This window comes from Dromiciops gliroides, chromosome 5 (genome assembly GCF_019393635.1).
Source record: "Dromiciops gliroides isolate mDroGli1 chromosome 5, mDroGli1.pri, whole genome shotgun sequence".
Taxonomy (NCBI): Eukaryota; Metazoa; Chordata; class Mammalia; order Microbiotheria; family Microbiotheriidae; genus Dromiciops; species Dromiciops gliroides.
Genome location: NC_057865.1, coordinates 241,128,464 through 241,153,604, shown reverse-complemented (window position 1 = coordinate 241,153,604; position 25,141 = coordinate 241,128,464). Strand labels below are relative to the sequence as shown.

Sequence of the window (25,141 nt, the reverse complement as noted above, 5' to 3'; positions counted from 1 at the left end):
ATGGGTTGGCCTCCATTCCAGCTCTGAAATTCTTGATTCTCTGGCTCTCTTGTCTTGTATATATGTGGATTATGATTATCCTTGGCTTTCACCTGTTAAAGATTTCTGTGATCCTCTGAATCTGAACTGGCATTAGTCTTGAGGAAGGTGGTTTTTAGCTTCTTATCTGAACTCTATCTTCCTCTTACCCTTTGAGACACTAGTAAATCAGTTGTACCAGTGTTGGCCGTCTGGTATAACTCTAGAAAAGCAGACTCTGTCCCCGCCCCCCCCCCCATCCTAACTGGCCTCGGGGATAGAGGGAGAATTACCATGCCATGCCATGTGCCAGGTCTTCTGCCTTCAGGGAAAGTGGGGAAATGTAGCAATAAAGAGACCTTGATTTCCACATAGCTAGGTGTAGAACCCTCAAACTGCAAGGAAGAGGAATTTAAGAGAGAAGTTAAATACTGGGACCCAACTCAGCCTCAGCAGTACAAGCTGTTCGAATACTCAGACAACATGAAGGTACTCTTTCTTCTGGGATTGATCTTCCTGCCTATGGTGGTCCATGGTATTCAATTGGAACGATGTGAATTTGCCAGAAGAATAAAACAGCTAGGCATGGATGGCTACCATGGTATCAGCCTGGCTACCTGTAAGTCTGATCTTCTATGGATCCCCACAGACACTGGGAGAGGAGGGCTAAGGGTGGGGCTGACAGTTTCAAAGAAATGCATGATTGGCTATTCTTACTTTTTCAATTTCTTTGGGTGTTAATATAATTTGAAATAAAATCTCTCAGTTTAAAAACATCACCTGGATTGCCCAGAAGCCAAATTTTAATGAGTAAGATGTTTTGGGTGGGGAAAGGGAATTCAAGCTTAATTAACTTAAAATTTGGCCTACTGTCTCCTTCCAAGTCTATTATACTAAATCAGTAAGCTTATCTCCTGGTGGCTTTGCATCATCTGAGTCTCAAATTTTCTATTAGATCCTTAGCCATGTCTCCGTGCCTCATCCACACCAACTTCCTCCAGTTCAACGTCCGTCCGCTGAAACCTTACAGATTGCTGATTTGGTAGTCATTCACTGTCATAGTGTAGTCAATTAGAGAAGGTGGTATCTATCTCTTAGAAGAGAGATCAAGGGTTTTGGACAAGAGCCACAAATTCTGGCCAAAAAGACCCCTCTACCTCAGTGTATAGCTCCTCAGAAGTGCTCTTGCACTCTAGGGTTGAAAGACCCAAGTGGGAGATAATGGTCTGGTATGGGAGGTAAAGTTCCAAATCGTTCTCCAGAACTATGCTGATAGTTTTCCTAAGATTGAACCTACCCTGCATTACTACTGTAAATACCACCTTGTCATTGTGTGAGATCTTTGTGATATATTGCTATAATCTCCTTGCTGGCATGGGCAACAGCCAGTGAAAATAATCAGTCAGGAGACAGAATGTCTTGTTCAAGGAAGAGCAAGAAGGTCAATGCCAATGAATAGAAGAATATGGGTATATAAGGTAGAAGAAAATGGGAAAGGTAAAAGGAGGGCCAGGTTATGAATAGTTTTGAAAGTCAGACTGAGAATCTACATTAACGACAACAGAAAAACAAGAACTACTATCTAAATAATGTTTTAAATTCACACAGCACACACTTTTAAGTTTAATCTGAACCATTAATATTTTCTCCATCACTTTCTTAAGTCCAGACAATGAACAAAACAGCAAGTTAAGCCCTGACTTGCAGTGTTTGCCTATTTCCAAAGTGTAAAAGCTCACACTGAAAACTTAACCATCAGCTCTCTTAAGAAAAGTAATGCTTTGCTGTTGTGGAGTCATTTCAATCATGTTTGTCTCTCTGTTACCCTTTTTGAGGATTTCTGTGCAAAGATACTGGAGTGGTTTGCCAACTCATTTTGTTTTTCCATATGAGGAACTGAGGCAAATAGGGTTAAGTGACTTACTCAGGGTCAAATAGCTAGTAAGTGTCCAAGGTCAGAGTGAACCTCAGGTCCTCTTGACTTCAGGGATAGCATTCTATCAATTGTACCACCTATAGAATGAATATATTAGTGGCAAAGGAGGATGACATCACTTCAAGTGTATTGCTATTCCTGGATAAATATGATTGGATATGAAGTAATCACTATTAAAATAAATTCTTCACAGGGGTTTGCTTGGTAGAGGCAGAGAGCAATTTTAACACTGAAGCTACAAACTACAACCCTGAAGATAAAAGCACTGATTATGGGATATATCAGATCAATAGTCACTACTGGTGCAATGATGGCAAGACTCCAGATGCATCAAATGGGTGTAATGTTCAGTGCTCAGGTAAGAGCAATCTCATGCATTTGGGAAACAATAATGCTGCTCAACAAGGTAGAGAGCTATTCAGATTAAAAACTTACACAAGGGAAGAAACTTCAAAAGGCCAGTATGAAACTCATATTTTCTGATTAACTTTTGAATCTCTGTCTCCTCATTTCCGAGCCAAAAAAGGCTAGCTTTCCTTAGGAGAGTATTATTTCTTAGTCCTTTTGACTGGTACGTGATCAATTAGAAGGAATGGCCACAATTTCTCAAAATTTCTTTTAGGTAGTTCCATAAAGTAGCTTGCACCAAGAAGTGCCCTTAGGCAAGGGAATGCCTGTAAAGGTAATTTTCATCAATTCAGACTGATCCTATTAGTTCACATTACAAGATCACAGATGTAGAGGAGATCTCAGAAGGCATCTAGTACATCACGCTCACTTCACGGATGATTAAACTGAGGTTCAGGGAAGCAAAGTGAATTGGCCAAGGTCATACAGGGAAGAAGAAGTGTCCAAGGTGAACCTGGGTCTTTCAGCTCCAGAATTTGTGCTTCAGAGGGGTAGCTATGCTACTTCTAGCCCTATTTTCTGAGAGCAGTGAGCGGTTATGGTTTTTTTTTCAAGCTGCTGTTCTGTGTGGTCAGTCAAGTTGGTATGGTTGCTAGATGGTTGGGTTTGGTGGCAGAAAGACCTGGGTTTAAATCTGTACTGACAGCTGAGTGAACATACACAAGACATTTCACCTTAGACAACTCCTTTGTCTTTATCTCCTCTTAACTTGCTTTAAAGATGAGTTAAAAAAAATTATTGCCCTTTGTAATGTGAAAGAAAAAATAATGAAAAAGTATTTCCATTCATTACTGATTTTGTTTCTGATTTTTTAAATGGATGACCCTCAACTTGCTATCCTGTACCCTGCACCCTGGGCTTGCAGTTAAGACAGCTGGTTTTAAGTTTTTTTTGTTTTGTTTTGTTTTTGTTTTTGTTTTTAGGGCAATGAGGGTTAAGTGACTTGCCCAGGGTCACACAGCTAGTAAGTGTTAAGTGTCTGAGGCCGGATTTGAACTCAGGTACTCCTGAATCCAGGGCCGGTGCTCTATCCACTGCACCACCTAGCTGCCCTCAGGCTTTAAGTTTTGACATAAACATTGACTACCTATTTGCAACATAGACAATTCACATCTCTTTGAATCTCAATTTTCTCATCTAAAAATGGGTGTAACTGCCTGCTCAGTAGGGTTATGAAGAGGAAAAGCACTTTGTAAGCCTTAAAGTGATATATAAATACAAGTCACCTTGATTAGAGTGCTGTGCTCCACTTAGGTCTAGAACAAGATGAATTAGAGAACTGGCCTTAATCTGTTGCAGTCCCATTTTTCTGAAATTTAGGGGAATAATCTTACAATGTTGTTTCTTCTGCCTTAACAAGGAGGATTGCTTCTTGTAGATTAATTGAATTTAAACGTTTCTTATGTCTTCTTTCATTTTTCTTTCAGAACTTCAGGAAGATGACCTCATTAAAGCAACAAATTGTGCCAAGAAGATTGTAGATCAACAAGGCATTCAGGCATGGTATGTATTCAATCACTATAAAGGATAACTCATTTCTTTCAGTGATGGACATGGTCAGTGCAAGAGGGTGTTTAAAGATAAAACAAAGTCCATTCTGTTGTGTATCGTATAATAGCAACTAGGCTGGTAGGTATATTTATATTAGCAATCATTTGTAACAATACTCTATGGGAGAAATTCTTCTGCCAAGGATCTTAGGGTTTCGGGGTGCCACTTTCCTAATTCTACAGAAGGACAATATGTCACTGTAATAATTATCCAGCAAGGAAGTACAATGTTGGAATTGCCCACTGGGAAGCTCTCTCCTTGAGCCACCAACCAAGTGGTCTTGCAAGTCCTTTTTCTGGGCTATAGTAGAGACAGCCCTTTCCTAAGAGGCTGCAATATCCATTCTGGTCACCAGAGGATGCTCAGCCAGAAGATGTTGAGGCTCTTCTGCCCACCCTCCAGTCATGCTCTGGCTGTGTTCTCAGCACAAAGCAGCTGGTATTAAGCTCATAATGACAGGGTCTGAAGTGAAACATTGTTGAGAATATTACAATATGAGGTCTGTGGCCTATACTACCTCATAAACCCCTTTACCTTCTGGCTTTTGTCCTCCCAGCCTCTCCCAGGGCATTCCCAGAATGCCCACTGCATCCATTCATTCAGAAACTTGGAATCATATGCTTATGGAGGTTATTTTGTGTAGAATAAAGCAAAAAAGAGCTAGCCCAATTTATTCATCTGGAATCATTTCCTATTGGCTGTCCTGCCACATATTTGGGTGAAGGTGGAGAGAATCCCAAAGACACTCATGGGAAAGCCATAATGGTAGGGCATGCCCTCTCTATCTGGGAATCATGGTCAAGAGAAATCTACCTTCTTCCTCATTAGCACAACAGGATTGATGAGAGGTGGAATTCTCATTAGGATGGGATCATTTCTCCTGATTGATTGGATCTCAATCTCTGCCTTCTGATGGAAATCTCTCCTGGCTGTGCTGGCCTCCACTTGTTTTGCTCTGCCCCATGCTCAGATCATCTCTTTTTTTTTAAAGTGAGGCAATTGGGGTTAAGTGACTTGCCCAGGGTCACACAGCTAGTAAGTGTTAAGTGTCTAAGGCCGGATTTGAACTCAGGTACTCCTGAATTCAGGGCTGGTGCTCTATCCACTGCGCCATCTAGCTGCCCTCAGATCATCTCTTTATGGAGCCTCAAGTTTTTTCCAGTGCAGCTCCTAATTTCTCTACCTGTCCATGTGACTCCTTCTTTGCTCTTTCTTCCTGTTTCCCTCCTTTCCTGGAAGTCCAAATAGCAAGTCAGCAGAAGGAAGAAAGAAAGTGAAAAATAGACTTCTTGGTGTGTGAATAGCCCCCTTATCCATTTCGTGACATGACTATGGATCTTCACATTTTTTAAAAGAGCACTTACTATATACCTACCGTGTATAAAGCAGTGTGCTACGTGTTGAGAAATTCAATAAAACATGATCATTGACATCATGGAGCTTAGGATCTGGGAGGCTGATGTGCCCTATAACCACATAGCTAAAATTCGAAAAGATCCACAAGTCCATAAGTGAGATGCAAACCAAGTACAAAAGGGAGAACAGCAATGATAATTCTGGAGTTCACTGAGATAAAGAAAAGGTGGTTGGGATGGACCTTAAGGGAAGGATGGATAGGATCAAATGGTTAGAAATGCACCATTCTATGCCTCAGGAGCAGTCAGAGCAGAGCAGGGACAGGACAGCAACAGGATATGGACAGGGGACAGGAGGGAATAGAGATGTATCACTTGAAGCAAGTTGTCTCTGATGAGATAAGGCTGAAAGAATTGGGACGTACCATTTGGGGGTATAGAGAACCAGGCTGAGCTTGAATGCTGTTTGGTAGGCAATAAGTTGCCATTATGGGACTCTTGCCAACAGTCCCATACAACAAGAAGTATTTAGATTCATGCAACCTGGAGTTTAGATGCCATTTATCTTAATTTATTCACAAGGCAGGACTTTGGCTGAGACATGAAGGAAGTCAGAGAAGCCAAGAAGAAGAAATGAGGAGGGAGAGAGCTCCTGGCATGGGGGAGAGGCAGAGAAAAGGTTGTTCAGTTGAGAGGTGGAGTGTCTTGCTCAAGGCAGTTAGGAGGCCAGTGTCACTGGATGGTGGAACTGTGGCAAGGAGTGTAAAGTATGAGAAGAATGGCAAGGTGGGTTTGGTCCAGCTTATAAAAGGATTTTGTGTTTGATCCTGGAGGGAATTTGGAACCATTGGAGTTGTTGATTGGAGAGGGGGTGACATGGTGAGATTTGTGTTTTAGGAAGATCTTTTTGACAGTTGAATGCAGTCTGGACTGAAACAGGAAGAAACTTGTGTGAGAGAGACCAACCAAAAGGCTGTTGTCATAATCCAGGCATGAGGTGCTAAGTACCTGCAGCAGGATGATGGAAATGTCAGAATAGAGAGGGGGCCATAGGACCATGGATGACTTGGCAATGGATGAGATACGGTGAAAGAGGGAATGAGGAGTAGAAATCACTCCTTCATTGAAATCATGGGTAAATGGGAGAATTGTGACATCCTCTACAATCATAAGGACTGGGGTTGGGCAGGGTGGAAGAAAGTTCCTTAAAGGACTATTAATATATTTTGAATTGATTTCTTCAGCATTGGGCAACATGTTCTGAAGTTTTGGTAAATGCTTGAGATAAAATATTTCCAAGAAGCTTACAAATAGGAAGGAAAGGTCAAATTTTCAAATAGTTATGAAACATGGCAAAATGTGTTAGATGTAAAGGAGATCTGCAGAAAAAAATATTAATTGAAATTTGACGAGTGAGATCATTTTCACTTGGGTGGCTCTTGAGAAGCTTCAGGGAGGAAGAGACATGGGATGAATCTTCAAGGAGAGGGGTGATTTTATATGGTAAAAACGGCAGGGCAGAGGTGAGTGACCATTCAGTGAATGGGGGACATCATGATTAAAAGCAGAGAAATAATACACATAAAGAATCTAGTTTGGTTAGAACATAGAATAGTGGATTCATTTATTGGTTGCCTAAACATTAAGAATCACAGAAGTTGCAGACCTGGTAAAAACCTTTGAAATCTGATAGCCCAATCTTCTTTTTAAAAATGAGAAAGTCAAACCCTAATGAGTAACTTTTATAAGGACCATTTTAAAAATGTTTTTTTTCCAGTTTTGAAATAGATAATTGCATTTCATGAATATTACTAGACATCTCCATATTCATACATATCAAAAAGGAACATTTATCCACAAGTAGTTTTGCTCACTTTTTCATTGGTTCATCTCCCTTTCTCTGCAGGGTGGGCTGGCAAAGAAAATGCCAAGGAAAAGATGTTTCCCATTATCTTTATGGTTGCAATCTGTAACCTGCCACCTTTAGGTGCTTCAACTCATCATGATTCCTCTGTCTGTAAAGGAGCTTTTTTCAAATCTAATACTGTATTTTTCTGTCTTAAAAAATCATCTTCTCAAATAAAGTTGGCACAGAATGAAGTAACTCGTTTTCAAAAGCCTTAATTTTTAATCAGAGTTTAATGACTGGCTACATTTTTTAAATTTCCAGGAACACTCAAGCTGAAAGGAAACTTGTCTAGTTATCACATAGACCTACATGATATTCAGGTTTGGGTGGGAAGAGATAATTTAGTATCATGAATACAGAAATTCTACAGCTCTAGGAAAAACATCTTTCCGGAGCCCACAGCTTGGAGTGGATATGTGTAAGATGAAATCCTGATCTGGTGCTGGCTGTCACCTCTATCTTCACAAATCACTGGAAATTACTGAAAGGGTGAAGTGGGTGTATCTTTATTAGGCAACTACATAATACAAAGTGTGAAAAGAAGAGTACTTATATTTGAGAACCACATCTGAATTAAATCTTCATATATATACATATAGATATATTTATATATGCCAAATTATCACCTTTTCCTCAAATTTTTTTCTTTAAAATGTTATGGTAGAGAAATATTTATTGCCCATGTCTTGGCCATACCTATTTAATAAAAATGAAAATATTACCAATTTAATATACAGATATGGTCAAATACCAATCAAGATACCAAAGGGATGATTTATAGGTGCAGAGAAAATAATTTTTAAAATTAATTTGGAGAAAGAAAATAATCCAGAATGTCAAGGGAACTAATTTTAGATGGCAGGAATGAGGCAAAAATAGCAATTCTAGACCTCCAACTGTATTATGAAATAGGAATTGCCCAAAGTTTTTGTTACTGGGTATAAAGTAGAAAAGTAAATATTATGAGGTTATCTATATATAAATAAATATGCACTGAAAACTTTGAAAGTATATTAATTGAATAGACAAGAAAAATAAAAAAATAAATGAATTAAAACACTCACAATCTAGGTTATTAACTCCTTTTGATCCTCATTCCATCATCCAAGATTATATCTAAAGTCCTTACTTCTAGGATCATAGCCTTCAACAACAGGCTTGAGAGATCAGGGGGAAGGACTCAGATGCCAGTTTTCTGCTGTTAGTATCTCACCTATGGGCAGCTAGCACAAAGCTCAATCTCCTTTCTTTCCTAGAACTTGAAAGACACAGACCATTCTCAGCCATTCACAAACTCTTAAAGGCAAGATCACCAGTACATTTATCCCCACTTCTTATTGACCTGTCAACTCCTACCTCCTCCTCTCCTGGTCCCAGGTATACAGAATCCCTAGCTTCCTAAATCAAAACTACCCTCTCCCTGCTACCTGTCCCCATCTCTCCCCCTTACCCACCCCAGGATGTCCCCTCTCAAACCCCAATCCTTCTCTGCCTCCTGGTCCCTGGTTTCCTCTGGAGTTTTCTTTCATTTGATCATTCACAAACGTCCCTTTATCTTAGACCTTTACCTCTCCATGTTCCAGGAGTCACAGAGAACTCCCAGAAGACACTGCATCCCTGGTCTTCCTCTCTCCTACTTGTGTAATTTAACATATCAAAATGCCTAGGGTTATTGGGGTCCCAGTCAGGGTCTTGAATAGGCCACCCAATATCAACCTTTCCCATGGCTTCCACGCCATTTGCTGCAGCTATTATATCTGCTCTTTCCCCTGGGAACAATATTGTTTCCATAAGGTCAGTAACATCATTCTAAGTGGGCTGATATGCTCTAAAAATTGTCCTAAACTGGCTGATAACTGTTGTGGGATCCTCATCAAATTTAGGAGTACTTTGTTTCCATGAAACTAAATCCTCGGGTGCAAAAGGTGTGTATTGTCTGAACTTACATATAGTACTTTTTTGACCATGGGTGAGGATCTCTTGAAGGGGAAAGATTTTTATTTTCTCTGTCTCCTCTACAGGGGAATCATTTGTTTGGTTGGCATGGAGGAAATAGAGGGAGAGGCAATAGGAGTTGGGTCATTTGGAATTTCAGTCTGAATGGCCTTGCATTCAATCTTGGGTTTGGATTGAGTTATATTATTGGGCCTTTCAGTTTGGGAGGCGTTGTTTTTAAGCTTAGGCTTGGAATGAGTCAGATCATTTATTATTTAGGTTTGGGAGGCTTAGATTTTACCCATCCAGGTGGACATTAGCGTAGGATTCCTTGCAAATGCCTCAATGTTTGGGGATCAAATGACCCATGTTTGGGCTATTCTCCCTGTAATTCCTCATGCCACATAAAATACAGTTTGATAAGCTTTCCTCTGGTCATGGTTGAATTTAAGTTTTCCCTTATTCCAACCCATGAGTAGCTTTCCTAATGGGGAATAATCTTCATCCTAATATCATCCACAACATGCCAAATTTTCCAAATCACACAACAAAGCCCCACAAAACCAAGAATAGGAATAAAAAATATTCATAAATTCAAACTGACCAAGTATCCATGTGATCTTTTCCACTTCTCTGATTAGCAAAACTAAAGCTAGAAAAGGGGTACTTAGGAAGTTTAAAAGATCCATTTGAAAATTTTAAGTGAAAACAGCCGATACCTAGCAGTACTTTCCAATTTAAGGGGACAGGGGAAGGGAAATCTTACCCAACCAGAAGATCATAAGATTCAGCTTTCCTCTTCATGGTGAGCCAAATTGTGTAATTTAAAATTCTAAATGTGGGTTCTAATCTGTCCCCCCCAGTTTTCGGGGGAAACTGACTAAAATAACTGATAAACTTTAGGTTTTTTAAGGGTTTATCGAAAGATAGTAAAAGAAAGAGAAAGATTGAGATTTCTTATAGCCTGGAAATCCTCGCCTTCCTAAACCTCCCACTTCTAAAGTCCTCTGCCACCAAGTTGATGTCTTGCACCAAAAGAAAGAGAAGAACTCTCTCGCCAGAGTCCGCTTCCTCCTTCATGTTCCCCTCCCAGAAAATGGGAGGTTCTTCAAGCTGATTGGATAACGTCATTCAGATTCATTGGTTCACTGGACCTAAAGGTGGTCTCGATGTAAAGGTCAAAGTTTTTTAGCTTCTGAGAACAATACCCTCTTTTTTCTTTCTTTTTGTTTTTCTTGGTTTTTTTTGGTTGGGCAATGAGGGTTGAGTAAGTGTCAAATGTCTGAGGCTGGATTTTAACTCAGGTACTCCTGAATCCAGGGCCAGGGCTCTACCCATTGCACCACCTAGCTGCCCCCTGAGAACAATACCCTCTTAAGTACCAGCCAGATGTGCTTACAATCTAGTTAACTGGAAGTAAGCCAGTCATCAGTCAGTCGCCTTATCCAATTCAATCAGTTTAGATCAATCTCCAGGTGGGCCCCTGAGTATCTGCTAAATCTCCTCATCTACCACATTCATTATCTTGACACATACTGGATGCACCTTCTCATATACTCCCCACACTGAACCAGAAGGAGGCATACTCCCTGTTCAACATTGCCAATAACAGACCCTCCCTCTGCCATCATTCCACAAACCCTCCTCCTTTAAAGGTTTACTCTCTCCTAATGGATCCCTTTATCTAGATCCTGCTCTAAGTTATCTATCAACCCCATGGTTGTCTGGATGGGGGAATGAGGAGAAATTTTGAAAAACAATACAAAAATGATATAAAAACAAAAGATATCAATGCCAAATTCTTTGAAAAACTCTAAAATGTCTCTAACCATGAGCAATTATCACTGCATCTTTTGCTGTACTTTATTAACATTGGAGATGTCTAATAAATGCTTGTTGAATTAGATGTGATTGCTACACCATTGATTTTTTTATTTTTATTTTTTAGTGAGGCAATTGGGGTTAAGTGACTTGCCCAGGGTCACACAGCTAGTAAGTGTTAAGTGTCTGAGGTCGGATTTTAACTCAGGTCCTCCTGAATCCAGGGCCGGTGCTCTATCCCCTGCACCACCTAGCTGTCCCTACACCATTGATTTTTGAAAGATTGTGAGGAACAGAAGAGTGGCTAGGGTACTGAGGAAGAGCAGATGTTCCGATTTTGAAAAAGAGGAATACAAGAGAGGCTAACATTCTTCGTATTCACTGTGATCTCCAGTCTCTCTTTCCCTCTGTGTTCTGCAAGCTATCACACTTGCTCTGACTTAATTTTCCTCCTTTCCCAATCTCATCCCTGCCAGTTCAACTCTGTCTTTCAACTTTTCAACTTTGTTCCCTCATTTTATTACTATTCATGCCTTGTGAAATCCCAACCATGGGTTACTGCCCTACCCTCACCCTCCCATTTGCTTTCTTCATTCCTACTGATATGCTGTCGCTAGAGGACCAAGCTAACATGACCAAGTTAGCCGAGTCCAATCTCAATTAGGTGCTCATTACAGAAAAGCAATCTTTTTACCTTTCTCGAATTAATCTCTTTCACATTCCCTAGAGCAGATGTTCTAAACCTCTTCTCTCAAGCCTGCCCAACCCCCTTCCTCCTCCCTTCATTTCAATAAATTACCTTGTCTCTTACTTTACTGAGAAAGTAAAGTTCTGGGAGGGGAACATGGAAGAGGAAGCAGACACTGGTGAGAGGGCTCTTCCTCTTTTGGTGCGAGAGGTCTGCATGGTGGCAGAGGACTTCAGAAGTAGGAGGTTTAGGAAGGCTAGGATTGCCAGGTTATAAGAAATCTGTTCTCAATCTTTCTCTTTCTTTTACTATCTTTCAATAAACCCTTAAAAAACTTAAACTCATTTATCAGTGATTTTAGTCAGCTTCCCCCCAAAACTGGGAGGACAGATTAGAACCAACATTTAGAATTTTAAATCAGTCAAGCATGAACCCACTCTTCTCCCCTATTCCATGTCTCAAAACTCCATGTCATCTTCCCTCACTTTTTCCTTTATTCCAATTTCTTTTTAAAAATATTTTTATTCATTTAAAATTTATTTATTTGTTTTATTAATTTTAAATTTAAATTAAAAAAGAGGGGAAAAAAGAACATACCCAAGTATACAGCAGTCCATAGAGGATTCAATAAAAAACCATGAACTTCAATTTTAGACTATTCACTTTTTCTCAAAAAACTAAGAAATATTGTTACTATATATACTATTATATAATATACACATTGTTTTCAAAGCTATCCAACTTTTCTGTGCTTTCTTGTGTTCTTTGCTGTGCACTTTTTTCTCCCTCCTTCCCCAACCACCTTAGAGGTTACAATTAAAGAAAAATATATATGTACATATATATATACACACACACACACACACACACACACACATATTTAAGTATACTACACATACTTCCTTCATAGCATTGTCCTTTGTAATTGGTTTGAACATTTATGATACTGACTGTTAAGGGCTAAAATTCTAGCTAAACTGTCTAAAATATCTAATGAGTGGGCGCCAATAAATGATAAGCTTTAGCAAGAGTTAGGCTTTTAAGCATTTATTAAGGAGAATAAGAATTTGGTAAAGAGAGAGAAAGGCCTACATTCATTTATCTATTAAAGGGAGAGCACATTTCTAGCTCCCTTCTCCACCAGTGTCCTCAGGAAAGAGAGAGAGTCAGAGCACCAGGCTCCCCCTTCTTCCTCCCACCATCAAACATCACTTCCTGACGCCAAAGAAAAGATGCATGGTCTTGCCTTCAGAGATGTTCACCTCATTTCTACAGTAAGTCTCCAGCAGGTGGCATCATTCCAATCGTTACATGACAGTGAAATAGCCATTCAAAAATGTTCTTAGGACAGTATTTCTGTTACTATGTACATCATTCTCTTGGTACGGCTCATTTCAGTATTGATTTTTTTCATGCTTTTTCTAAAATCAACCAACTCATTATTTCTTATAGTACCATAATATTCCATCACAATCATATACCACAACTTCTTTATTCATTTTCCAACTGAAGGGCATCTATCATTTTAGCCAATCTAATAGGTGGGAGATGATATATGAAAGTTGTTTAAATTTACATTTCTCTAATCAATAATGATTTAGAGCATTTTAAATGACTGAATATAGTTTTGATATCTTCATCAAAAAGCTAAATGCCTGTTCACCCACATGTACAAAAATATTTATAGTAACTCTTTTTTGTAGTAGCAAAGAATTGGAAATTGAGGGGATGCCCATCACTTGGGGAATGGCTGAACAAGTTGTGGTATATGATTGCAATGGAATACTATTGTAGTATAATAGACTATGAGCAGGTGGATTTCAGAAAAACCTGGAAAGATTTACATGAACTCATGCTGAGTGAAGTGAACAGAACCAGGAGACCATTGTACATAGTAACAGCAACATTGTGCAATGATCAATTATGATAGACCTAGCTCGTCTTGGCAATACAATGATATAAGACAATTCCAAAAGACTTGTGATGGAAAATGTTATCCTCTTCTAGAGAAAGAGCTATGGAGTCTGAATGTAGATCAAAGCATACTACTTTGCCTTTTTTTTTTTCTTTCTCATGTTTTTTTTTTCCTTTTGTTCTGATTCTTCTTTCACACCAAGATTAATGTGGAAATAGGTTTAACAGGATTGTACATATATAATCTATATCATATTGCTTGCTGTTTTGAGGAGGGGTGATGGGAAAGGAGGGAAAAAAATTGGAACTCAAAATCTTTTTTAAATTAATGTTGAAAACTATCTTTACATGTAATTAGAAAAAATAAAATACTAGTAAGTGGGGAAAAACTGCCTGTTCATATCATTTGGGGAATGACTTGTATTCTTATATAAATTTGACAAACTTCTTTATATATTTGAGAAATTAGATTTTTATCTAAAAGATTATCTATGAAAATTTTCCTGCAATTTTCTGCCTTCCTTCTAATCTGCTTTTATTCCAAACAAGACAGTTTATATGGACTGGTGCAGAATTAAAAAAAAAAAAAAAGTAAAAGTAGGATCCATACACAATGACTAAACAAAGTAAATGAAACAATTTCTAAAAGAAAGGTATAATCTAAGGAACTGGAAAAACAATAATAATTGTAGAAATTAGTTAATGAAATATAATGCCCTCTTCACAGCTGAAAGCTACATACATTGTCAGATGAAATCATGTTTTTCTTTCTTACATGATAGAGTTCAGTTCTGGGTTGAGAGAGGGATGGAATATTCAAAAGTGATTTCCCTCTTTTATATATTTCTATTCATCCTGTATATATATGTGTGTGTGTGTGTGTGTGTGTGTGTGTGTGTGTGTACATACATATTTATTTGCATGTTGTCCCCCCCATTAGATTGTAAGCTCCTTGAAGACAAAGACTGTCTTTTGCCTGTTTTTATATTCTCAGTGCTTAGCACAATGCCTGGCACATTGTAGGCACTTAGTAAATGTTTATTGAATTGAATTAATGAATTGAATATAAAAACAGAAGGCACCAGTAAAACATTTTTATGGGGAAGAGAGGAGAAAAAGATGAACATTAGCAATCCCAAGGACTAAAGCTGACTCAAATCATATATATTATAATTTTTTTTTTTGTGCAGGACAATGAGGGTTAAGTGACTTGCCCAAGGTCACACAGCTAGTAAGTGTCAAGTGTCTGAGGCCATATTTGAACTCAGGTCCTCCTGCATCCAGGGCCAGTGCTTTATTCACTGCATTACCAGGCTGCTCCTTTAGGATAGTATTTCATGCAACTAGCACTTGGTGGGAAGGAATCAAATTGGTGAGCTTAAGCTAAGGGTTAGCAACCAAGGCAGAGGGTTTGTTCTGGACCAGATCTAAAGCCTTAAATCCTCACTATCTGAGAAGGATGGAGAGATGGGTGAATAAGGACAAAGTGATAAAATGAGAAAGATGATAGTGGCAGACACAAAGATGATAGTTGTAAATGTATAGCATGTTTTTAGAAATAGTATGTTCTTAGAAAGTTTTTAAAGCAATTGTTTTAAAAAACATTTTAGTTAATAAACATTATTTTGTATTTTCTCATCTCTCTTCTTTCCTTTGAGAAATTGGTACACTCATTTTCCCTTCATAAAGAGTTGGTGGACTATAAGTGTAGAATATTGAATATGCAGTCAGATCCCATGGGTGCTGTAATGTTTGTTTTTTTTAAAACATAATTGATTTTCTTTGTTACAAGGGACCTTTTTCTTTGTCCTGGGGGTGGGCCTGGAGTTATTGGAGAGTGCCAGTTGTATAACAACTGAATTGCATTACTCAAGCAATGAGGTGGCTGGACTTGAAGGCTCCTGAAGTCCTTTCCAGGTCTAAACCAAGATCAATTGGAATTAATCATGATAGTGAATATGGGGTTGATGAGTTTCTTTGCACTTCTGTACAGAACACAGTACAGTATTGGTTCTCTAGGCTGGACCCTCCATTGATAGGACTTTACATTAATCCTTGTTAAACACCATTTAGTTGAATTCAGCTTATCATTTTGGCTTGTTTTGGTCCTGATTTTTTTTAATCCAAAGAATTCAGTATGATTTCCAACTTCATGTTACTTATAGATCTGGTCATTACCCAATTATTTTGGTTGTTTGTTTGTTTGTTTTTTTAGTGAGGCAATTGGGGTTAAGTGACTTGCCCAGGGTCACACAGCCAGTAAGTGTCAAGGGTCTGAGGTTGGATTTGAACTCAGGTCCTCCTGAATCCAGGGCCGGTTCTCTATCTACTAGTGGTGCCACCTAGCTGCCCCCGTTACCCAATTATTGACATAAATATTAACTAGAAGAGAGCAAAAGACAAATCTCTGTGCTGTAACACTAGAGACTTCCTTCCAGGTTGATACAGATTTGTTAATTACCCCATTTGGATTGTTTGACCAGCTGTGAATCCAACTACCTGTAATAATAGCATGGAATAATAGGTAGAATGGAGTCAAAAAGAACCTAGGTTTAAATACTACCTCCGACATTTCATAGAAGGGTAACACTGAGCAACTCACTTAACAACTTTAAACCTTAGCTTCCTCTTTTGTTAAATGGGAGAAACAATAGGAGCTCCATCACAGAGTTGTACAAATCTGATGACACGTGTGTAAAATATTTTGCAAAGAACCAGATAAGTGCTAGTTAGTATTATCTAGTCCACATTTCTTTAACTCGTACAAGGAGATCATAACATTTGACAGATGGGAGGCAGCTAGGTGGGATAATGAATGGAGTATTGGATTTGAAATCAGGAAGACCCGGGTGAAACCTGCCTCACTTTCTAGCTGTGGCACCCTGCACAAGTCCCTTGGCCTCTTTAAGCCTCTATTTTCTTATCTGCAAAATGGAAACAATCACAGCACCTATTTCCCATGGTTTTGAGCGTCAAATGAGAGAACATATGGGAAATGCTTTGCAAACCTTAAAATAGGAGGAAGAAAAATAAGAATTTAAGTGCCTTCTATGCGCCAGGCACTACATTGAGTGATTTGCACACATTACCTCATTTGATCCTTACAACAACCATGGGAGATAGGTGCTAGTATGATCCCCACTTTATGGTTAAGGAAACCGAGGCGGCAGTTAAGTGACTTATCCAGTCTCACAGCTAGTAAGTGTTTAAGGTCAGGTTTGAAGTTGTGTCTTCCTGACTCCAGGCCCAGCTTGTTAAGTGTCTAAGGCTATATTTGGATTCAGATCTGGTCTGGATTTCTGATTTCCTAATGAGAAAATTTCTGCAAATGTGGATCAGTGCCTTCTCTCTAATTTTTAATATTAGATAACTGCCAGGGGCACTGAGAAATTAAGTGAGTGTCAAAGGGTTAGAATTGAATCTGAGACTTGAACCTAGGTTTTCCTGACTCCAAGGTGAACTCAATCCATTGTAACACCCTACTTCTCATCTGTAAAAGAGGAACCATTGCACTTGTACTACTTCCTTCCCTGGGGTCTCAAGTGGATCAAAAGAAATGAAGAATTTAAAGTACTCTGTATACCTCAAAGTGAGTTATTCCTAAAGGATGAGGCAGGGCTAAAGCTCGAGAGAGAAAAGGAGGCATTTCTTTTACTGGGGAGGGTTTCTCTCTCACTAGAAGTCAGGGTGGAGGCTGGTCACAGAAGGTGGGTTAGAATGATTCAACAGGAAATGATCCCTCTATGTATTAGCCTCCTGATCTACTGTCAAAGGCTAGAGAGGTAGCTTTTGGAGGACTGAGCCAGAGCTAATCCACAGCAAAGAATCTAGAACAGTTGATGTCAAGAACATGACTAAGTAGAAAGAACAAATGAAAAATAATTTATTAGGTACTTACTATGCACCAAGCACAGACAGAAAAACCAAGACAATTCCTGCTGTCAAAGAGCTTGTACTCTTTTTTTTTGGGGGGGGGTGCAGAGCAATGAGGGTTAAGTGACTTGCCCAGGATCACACAGCTAGTAAGTGTTAAGTGTCTGAGGCCTGATTTGAACTCAGGTACTCCTGAATCCAGGGCCGGTGCTCTATCCACTGCACCGCCTAGCTGCGCCCCCCCCCCTCCCCACTCATACTCTTATTCGGAGAGATCACATATAAAAAGAGAATTCAGTTGTAAGGTGGATAGAAAAGCCTAGAAGTTTTGAAGCCTAGAATGGTGCAGTCAGAGAGCAAGGCCCAGGGGGATTAGAGGTCAGATTGACAGTGCCTGGTGATCTGAAGGGTGTTGAGGTAGGGCAGGAGTAAGGCCCGGAGAACCTTGGAATATGGTGGCATAGCAGGTGGTGAGGACCTTGTGATTCTCCATTTCACCAAAGGATTAGAATTGGTTAACTCCCAACTAATCTTTTCTAGTCTTTTACAGCTCATGAGTCCCCACTGGTGTGCTTCATACCATGATTATCAGTTAATGTCATTAGGCAGCCAGACTCATTTAGGTTTTTTTTTGGTTTGTTTGTTTTTGCGAGGCAATTGGGGTTAAGTGACTTGCCCAGGGTCACACAGCTAGTAAGTGTCAAGTGTCTGAGGCTGGATTTTAACTCAGGTACTCCTGAATCCAGGGCCAGTGCTTTATCCACTGCACCACCTAGCTGCCCCTCATTTAGTTTTTAGAAAGGGATATTTACTAAGGCAGCACTGTAAAAATACACGATAACAAGTCATCTCCCAAAAGTCTGTGATACACCCTCCCACCACTACTGAGAGAGTCTAAGCACAAGTAAGCTAAAACTGTAAGAACACATGCAGCAAAGAAGTAAGCCCCAATCTTTTCCCCCCTTTACTGAGTGCTCAAGATGTTTCCCATTAGCCTCGTATAGCTGCTTTGCTGGGTTCTTTGTAGAAGTGCGAATTTGTATCCAGTCAGTCCTTGGTTCCTGAAGAAGCCAATGCCAGTAGGTGTTCTAAGGACATTGCCAGGATGATGATGGAAAGTCCTTAGACCTCCAAAGTTTGCAAGGTCCCCCTCTGGCCCAAGTCGGGGTAGGAGGAAAGGGTACCACAAATGAAGTAGAAATATTCTCATCTCCCCCATCCTCACCAGGCAACTCCTTCTGATTTAGCTGGAATGTTCTCTCCTTGTTTGATGCTCCCTGGAATCCGAATCTCTTGACTTTGCACTGGTCTGCTATTTTATAGAATGACAGAGCTTGACTTGACTTTTTAAAACAACTACTTTGCTTCATAGCTGTGGGCCCCGAGCAAATTTCTTTAGCCAATTTGAATATTCTTCTTGTGCAACAGCACTCCAGTTCAGTGACTCATGACATATAAATTGATCAAAGACTTTTCACATTTCATTGTAATGCTTTTGATTTGATTCAGTAGGGATGTGTTCCCATCTGATTAAAATACCAGGAGCTTAGCACTTACATGAATAGATCACAGTTAGGGGGGGAGGTATAATTTGATTGACTCAATTGATCCCACACTTACACATTTGTTCCTTCCTGCCAAGTTTGAAATTTATTTTCTAGTTCTGCTTTGCCTGTTATCTCCGAACATTAAATAATTTGTCCTCAACAGTAGGCTTCTTTCCTCCTTGCTTTGAATGTGCATGCCTAGGAGGATCATTTCTATTTTCCTTAACTTTTTTGGGGGGGGCGGGGCAAGCTTCAGTTCATGTGGAATTTAAACATTTTGTATTTTTCCTTGGTTATACGTCTCCTTTTCTATCTTGTGTCTTATTTTTCTTCCCAAATATGCAGTGCCATAAACCTTTTTACATACCTCCTCTGCCCCCTTTTCTTTTTCTATCAGAAACATTCATTATTGCAGGGTAAGAATTTTATTTTTGAGAGCTTCTCTGCTCTCTTGAGTCATCTTCTCTTTCAGACCTGGGCGAGTCACATGATGTCTATGGATCTCAGTTTGCACATCTGTAAAATGTGGGTATTGGATGAGATGACTTTCCATCTTTTTGCTGAACTTTTTGAAACTGAGCATACTGAAGTATATAGCAGTGTTTAAACTATACCAGCTGTTTCCTTCCTCAGATATCACAAATTCTAGGACCATCCAGGCCCTTATCATTGTTTGCCTAGATTACTGTAGGAGTCTCTGAAGTTGGTTTCCCAGCATCCAGTCTCTTCCTTCTCCATATATTCTTTTTTTTAATTTTATTTTTTAAAATCTGAATAGAATTTTATTTGCTTCCAAATTAATATTTCCAAACTATAGGTCTGACCATGTTGCTTCCCTACTCAAGAAGTTTCAGCTTTTCTTTTTGCCTCGATGATAAAATATAAGTTCCTTTGGCTTTTAAAGTTCTTCACAATCTGGCTTTAACCTATCTTTACAGGTAAATTGTATAGTTCTCCTCTTCTTGCACTCTCTGTTGAAGCTAAACTGGTTTACTTAATGTTCTCTGTAATATGACATTACAATTCTTGTCCTGGTGCCCTGGTCCAGGCTTCCCCCATGCCTAGAAAGCTTTCCATCTTTCAGAACCCCTAGCTCCACTTCCCTTTCAAAACTCAACTCAAATGTCACTTTCCTCATTCCTCAGGTTGTTAATTCTCTCCATTTCAAAAATTACTTTATATGAGTTTTGTATATACTTATCTGTGTTTGTTTCCCCCAATATAGTGTAAACTCCTTGAGGGGAGGAATTTCATCTTTGTATCCCTAACACCTAGCATAGTGCACACATATAGTTGGCACTTTTTAAGTGTTTCTTTTTTAAGTGCTTCCTGAATAGAATTGAACTTGCTTACTTTCTTCCAGTGTTCCTATTTTTTTTTTCCACACCAACTGGTTCCTCCTGGTTAATTAGAATTAAGTTGATGGTAGTTATCTTAATTGTTCCTTTGACTTTTTAGAAAATGATATTGTTAGTAAAATGAATGGGGGCAGCTAGATGGCATAGTGGATAGAGCACCAGCCTTGGATTCAGGAGGACCTGAGTTCAAATCCAGCCTCAGACACTTAACACTTATTAGTTGTGTGACCCTGGACAAGTCACTTAACCCCAATTGCCTCACCAAAAAAAAAAAAAAAAAAGAATGAAGAATTTATGAGATTCTCTGCCAAATGGGTCTTCCAATAGACAGGTGGATGCAGCATCCTGTAAACTATTTTACTTCCTTCTACATCAGTTTTGTGAATGGCATCAGAAGATTTTTACCATGTCCTGTGTTTGGCTGGGTTGTCTAGTAACAATACAACTTTCACTTCTTCCCCACTCTCAGTCTGATGAGGTTCAGGGATTTCCACACAAGGTGTATGTCTTTACAATAGAGTTTATTCTGCCACTCCTTTCATGTCTTTAAAAAAAACCACCAAGCTAATATAGCTGATATTGCTATATTTCAGCCATGAATCCCACCTCACTAACTTTCAATGGTACCTATAGGTTCATATCCACTTTGTAGCATTAAATTCCCAAGTTCCTTTAATTGCCCATATCCAAACATTGGTGTATAGCTATATGAGGCCATAAGCATTGTTCTCAACTCTCTTTCCAATTATTTTCAATGAATTCCTGGGCACCTCTTTCTGCTGGTATACTTTCTTATCATATTTATTGTCCAACTTATTATCTAAGGTTTGTAGTTTTGTCAGAGTTCCTTCCCCGCCTCCCCATCTAGCTTCAATTCACAAACCCTTCAATCATGCTAAATCTTCAGTCTGAGTTCTTCCCAGTTCTCATTAGATGTCCTCTGTCACTAACCAGGACATGGTCCATTAACCCTAATCTCTTTCTTCAAAACGGTTTCTACATGAAAATGTTCACTTGGTAGATATTTTTCTCCTCTAAAATTCCAGACTTTGATAGGAAAAAACTGTAACAATAATACCTGGAATCCAAGTCCATTAGTTTCCTAATCCAGGACTTAATAGTTCCTAGAGTCCTTTTCTTCTGATCATATAAGTTTTCTCCACAAGATGGTGGTAGTGGTCAGGCTTTGTAAATTCTCAGCAGCAATTTCTTCATAGACTGGATCTGTGCACTAGGAAAACAGGGTGTCTCCTGACTAGACACATCTTTTTAGCAGGGAATCAGTCTCATTGCAATGCATGGAAGGTGTCCTTTCATCTACTGGTGTCTATGGAGCCTTGGTATCATTCTGGGGGGCTCCTCCCCTAGTCATTTCCAATTCACTTAATTTGGAAAGACCTCTATTTCTGTTTCTTATACAGCCCTACCTCAGACACTTAACACTTACTGGCTGTGTGACCCTGGGCAAGTCACTTAACCCCAATTGCCTCACTAAAAAAAAAAAATGACTCTGTACTTATACAGCCCTAGTATTTTGGAATGTCTTCCCTTGAGAAGTAGTGTATCTATAGAAGACTTTTAGGTTTGTGTCTACCTCTGCCCTTATATATGACTATATGACTACAATTGCTTTTATTATGACTACAATTTTTTAACCTTACCAAAACTCAGTTTCCTATTATGTAAGATAAGTATAATAATACTAGCAGTACTCATCTTACAGGGTTATTGTAAGCAAAGTGCTACACAAATACTTTATCATTCCCTTTCTCTTCTGTGCCTCTTTCCCCCCATTCATCAACTTTATGTCCTGGTTTTACCCTCCTCTATTTCCTTCATTCTAAGAATTCTTTATTAAACCTAATAAGACATATAGAGGCCTCTCACCTCCTCAGGCACAAAATTCAGATTCTCTCTCTGTCTTTGTCTCTCCCCGCTCTTTACCTTGCCCAAGAACTCACACACATACATATACATTAGGTGATTGCCTCGGATAGGAAGATAAGGAGCATGATTCCTTCATGTCACTAGAAAAGCTTCTTCTATCCAGTTCTTGGCTCTCAAGTCCCCGGATGTTTCTGCTCCCCCATGTTAAAATGAGTTTACTACACCTCTTAGTTACAATGTGAAGCCCAGGGCCCTGCTCATATTCTTTCATTATCATGCTTTTCATGTTTTAAAAATATTGACCTTTAAACCCACATTCTCCCAGCTGAAGCCCTCCTTAGTCATCTACTACAGGATGGCATTCCCCAGCTAAGTGTATTAGGAACATAATTGTTTTATATAAATACATTACTGGTGTGTCACTGTGAATAAAGTTCTCCCTCAAGCATTGGATCTGCCAATAAGGGGGAGTGAGAATCTGCATGCCTTGTACCTCTATTTTATTTCCTCCCTAACAATCCAGTCAGAATTACCAGGTTGAATTTCCTGTGGCAAGTGCGCTGTCTGATGCTGGGTTCAATTGAAGTGTCTCTTCATTTTCACATTCTTTTAGAGGCACGGATCCTTCCTCACCTTCCCCCATCCCTCCTTTTAAAACCAGACCTGTGGTTTCATTGGTATAGGGAATTCCCAATGAAAAAACTTTTACTAATGCGATGAGCAACTTCCAGCCTCAGAGAAGAATTGGGGAAGGAGAGGTTAGGTTACTTACCCTGGGTCTCAAAACTAGTATGCATCAGACATGGGACCTGAACCTGGGTCTTCATGAAGTTGAGGTTTGCTCTCTCTTCATTATTCTATGCTCTTTCCTTCCTGCTTTTCTCAAGTACCTAGTTTCCACACACATCACTGGATGTGGAGATTATCCTTTCTATGCCTGTCAATGGCAAACTTGTTGATTTACAAGTATGCTGAAGAGTTACCAAGTTTAGGAAACACTGTCCTAAACAACGGTCACTACAAAGAACTAATCCCTCCTCTCTCCCTTCTCCTCCCCTGCTTCCTTAAATCTGATAATTTTATTTTTATTTCCCTTAGAATCACGATGAAGACATAAAATCATTATGATTACAATAGAGATAAGTTGACCTTAGTCAACACAATTAAAATGGAAGTCTACTACCAAGTGCCATTGTTTAAAAAGAAACTCAAAATAGATTTAAAACTAAATTCAACTGCAGGAAACCATCTCAATAAAGCAAAAGGGAAAAGGATAATGAAGAGCAAGAAGAATAGAACTGGATTCATCTGTAATCCAAAACTTGGTGGAAGAGTGATGGAGGATACAGAACACTTGACTTACCCCTGATGCAACTGGTTCTTTGGGACTGGGCTGGGAGTCAGAGGACTTGGGCTTGGATCCTGCTTCTGCCACTTACTATCTGGGTGACCTTGGGCAAGTCACATTCTTTCTGGGCCTCAGTTTCTTTATCTGTAAAATTAAGGTGTTGTACCTGATGACCTCAAAGGTCTCTTCTAGCTCTAAAACCTATCCTACTAAAAGATAGTGGTTACCAACATACCATCAGAATCCCCTTTCTCCAAGTTATATGTTATAAGGGAGAGTCTAATTAAAATAATCCCTAATGGATATTGGCAATTAATGGCATTCATGCCACTCATGTGAGGAATGAGATGGCAAATGGGGTTGGTTGAGCATGTAAGTCTACTCAATGAATGTCCTCAGTGATGTATCTGACATCACAAAACTTAACTTTCCCCTACAGAAAAAGGGGAGCTTGTTAAGAGGCAAAGAGGTGGGGCAGCTAGGTGGTGCAGTGGATAAAGCACTGGCCCTGGATTCAGGAGTACCTGAGTTCAAATCCAGCCTCAGACACTTAACACTTATGAGCTGTGTGACCCTGGGCAAGTCACTTAACCCCAATTGCCTCACTAAAACAAAAAACAAACAAACAAAAAGAGGCAAAGAGGTAACTGAGCTGCCAATGCTCGGTCTTTTGTATCTTGCTTCTTGTTTATACTGGCCTCTTTGGGGCCAACTTAGAGGAAGCCCAGCCCCACACCTGCCATGTGGCTTTGACGTTTGGGGTTTTCCCTATTTGCCGGCCCTAAGCTTCCTAACTATTACTTGTCCATTTGGACCAATCAAAAGTACCTCCACTTATAGGAGGTAGAGGAGCACAGCTGTTACTGATGGTGTAGAGGGTAGATTCATTTTTCCAGGCTTGAGATAGACTGATATCTAAAGTCCATTTCAACCCTGGGATCCTATATAATAAACTATCAGGCAATAAAGGCAGTCCTCAATCTTTGAGACTCTCATACCTGGGGTGTTTTAATAGTATGAGTAAGAAAAGAGTCAGCAGCTAGACAGACCATTATTTGCTCCCAACATGTCTGGAATCCTTTTACAATCTGATTAGAAGGTTGTCAGATTTACCCTCCATAAGGGGGGACCATAGTAATATTAATTTTAAAGAATGTTTCAATTTTTGTTTTATTACATGTTTCATGTGTAACAACTAAGATTCTGAATTCCCTCAGACATGTTTTTGAGAACTTTCATTGTTTGATTTGATTATTGACAAAGCTATTTTAAAGTTGTGTTAAGCTCAATTTTGTAGGAAGTTTTCCTGTCTGATTACCAGCATCCACACCTCAACCCCTGAAAAGACTTCCATTCCACGACTACACCTAGAGGACATCTGAGAAAAGACTTTCAGAGACTTTAAATGAACAGTTTTGTTGTTGTTGTTTTTCTCTTTTATCTTTCTGTTATAATATACACCATCTGTAACATGTACTCTCTGCAGAGGCCCTCCCTTTGCAAGACCAATGTCAAAGCGCCAGTTCATGAGGACAAAAAAATCGCCCCTCTGGACAAAACTTTCCTCTCTCCCTTTTCTATATTGTTATTGTT

At 39.3% G+C, this 25,141-nt stretch overlaps 1 protein-coding gene across 1 annotated transcript; it reads left to right on the top strand.

Moving 5' to 3' along the window:
• The first annotated feature begins 433 nt into the window (after positions 1 to 433).
• On the top strand, positions 434 to 7,352 carry LOC122729978 (lysozyme C-like). Its single transcript, XM_043969139.1, has 4 exons — positions 434 to 637; positions 2,148 to 2,312; positions 3,790 to 3,865; positions 7,175 to 7,352. Exons 1-4 carry the CDS (start codon positions 502 to 504, stop codon positions 7,239 to 7,241), a joined length of 444 nt encoding a protein of 147 aa, XP_043825074.1. The 5' UTR covers positions 434 to 501; the 3' UTR covers positions 7,242 to 7,352.
• The last annotated feature ends 17,789 nt before the right edge of the window (positions 7,353 to 25,141 follow it).

What these genes read in the sequence shown, in the direction of transcription:
- LOC122729978 (XM_043969139.1), top strand. Translation starts at nt 502, where the DNA reads ATGAAGGTACTCTTTCTTCTGGGATTGATCTTCCTGCCTATGGTGGTC. An exon ending in GTGTAATGTTCAGTGCTCAG is followed by an intron (nt 2,313 to 3,789) that starts GTAAGAGCAATC and finishes TTTTTCTTTCAG; the next exon opens with AACTTCAGGAAGATGACCTC. An exon ending in CAACAAGGCATTCAGGCATG is followed by an intron (nt 3,866 to 7,174) that starts GTATGTATTCAA and finishes CTTTCTCTGCAG; the next exon opens with GGTGGGCTGGCAAAGAAAAT.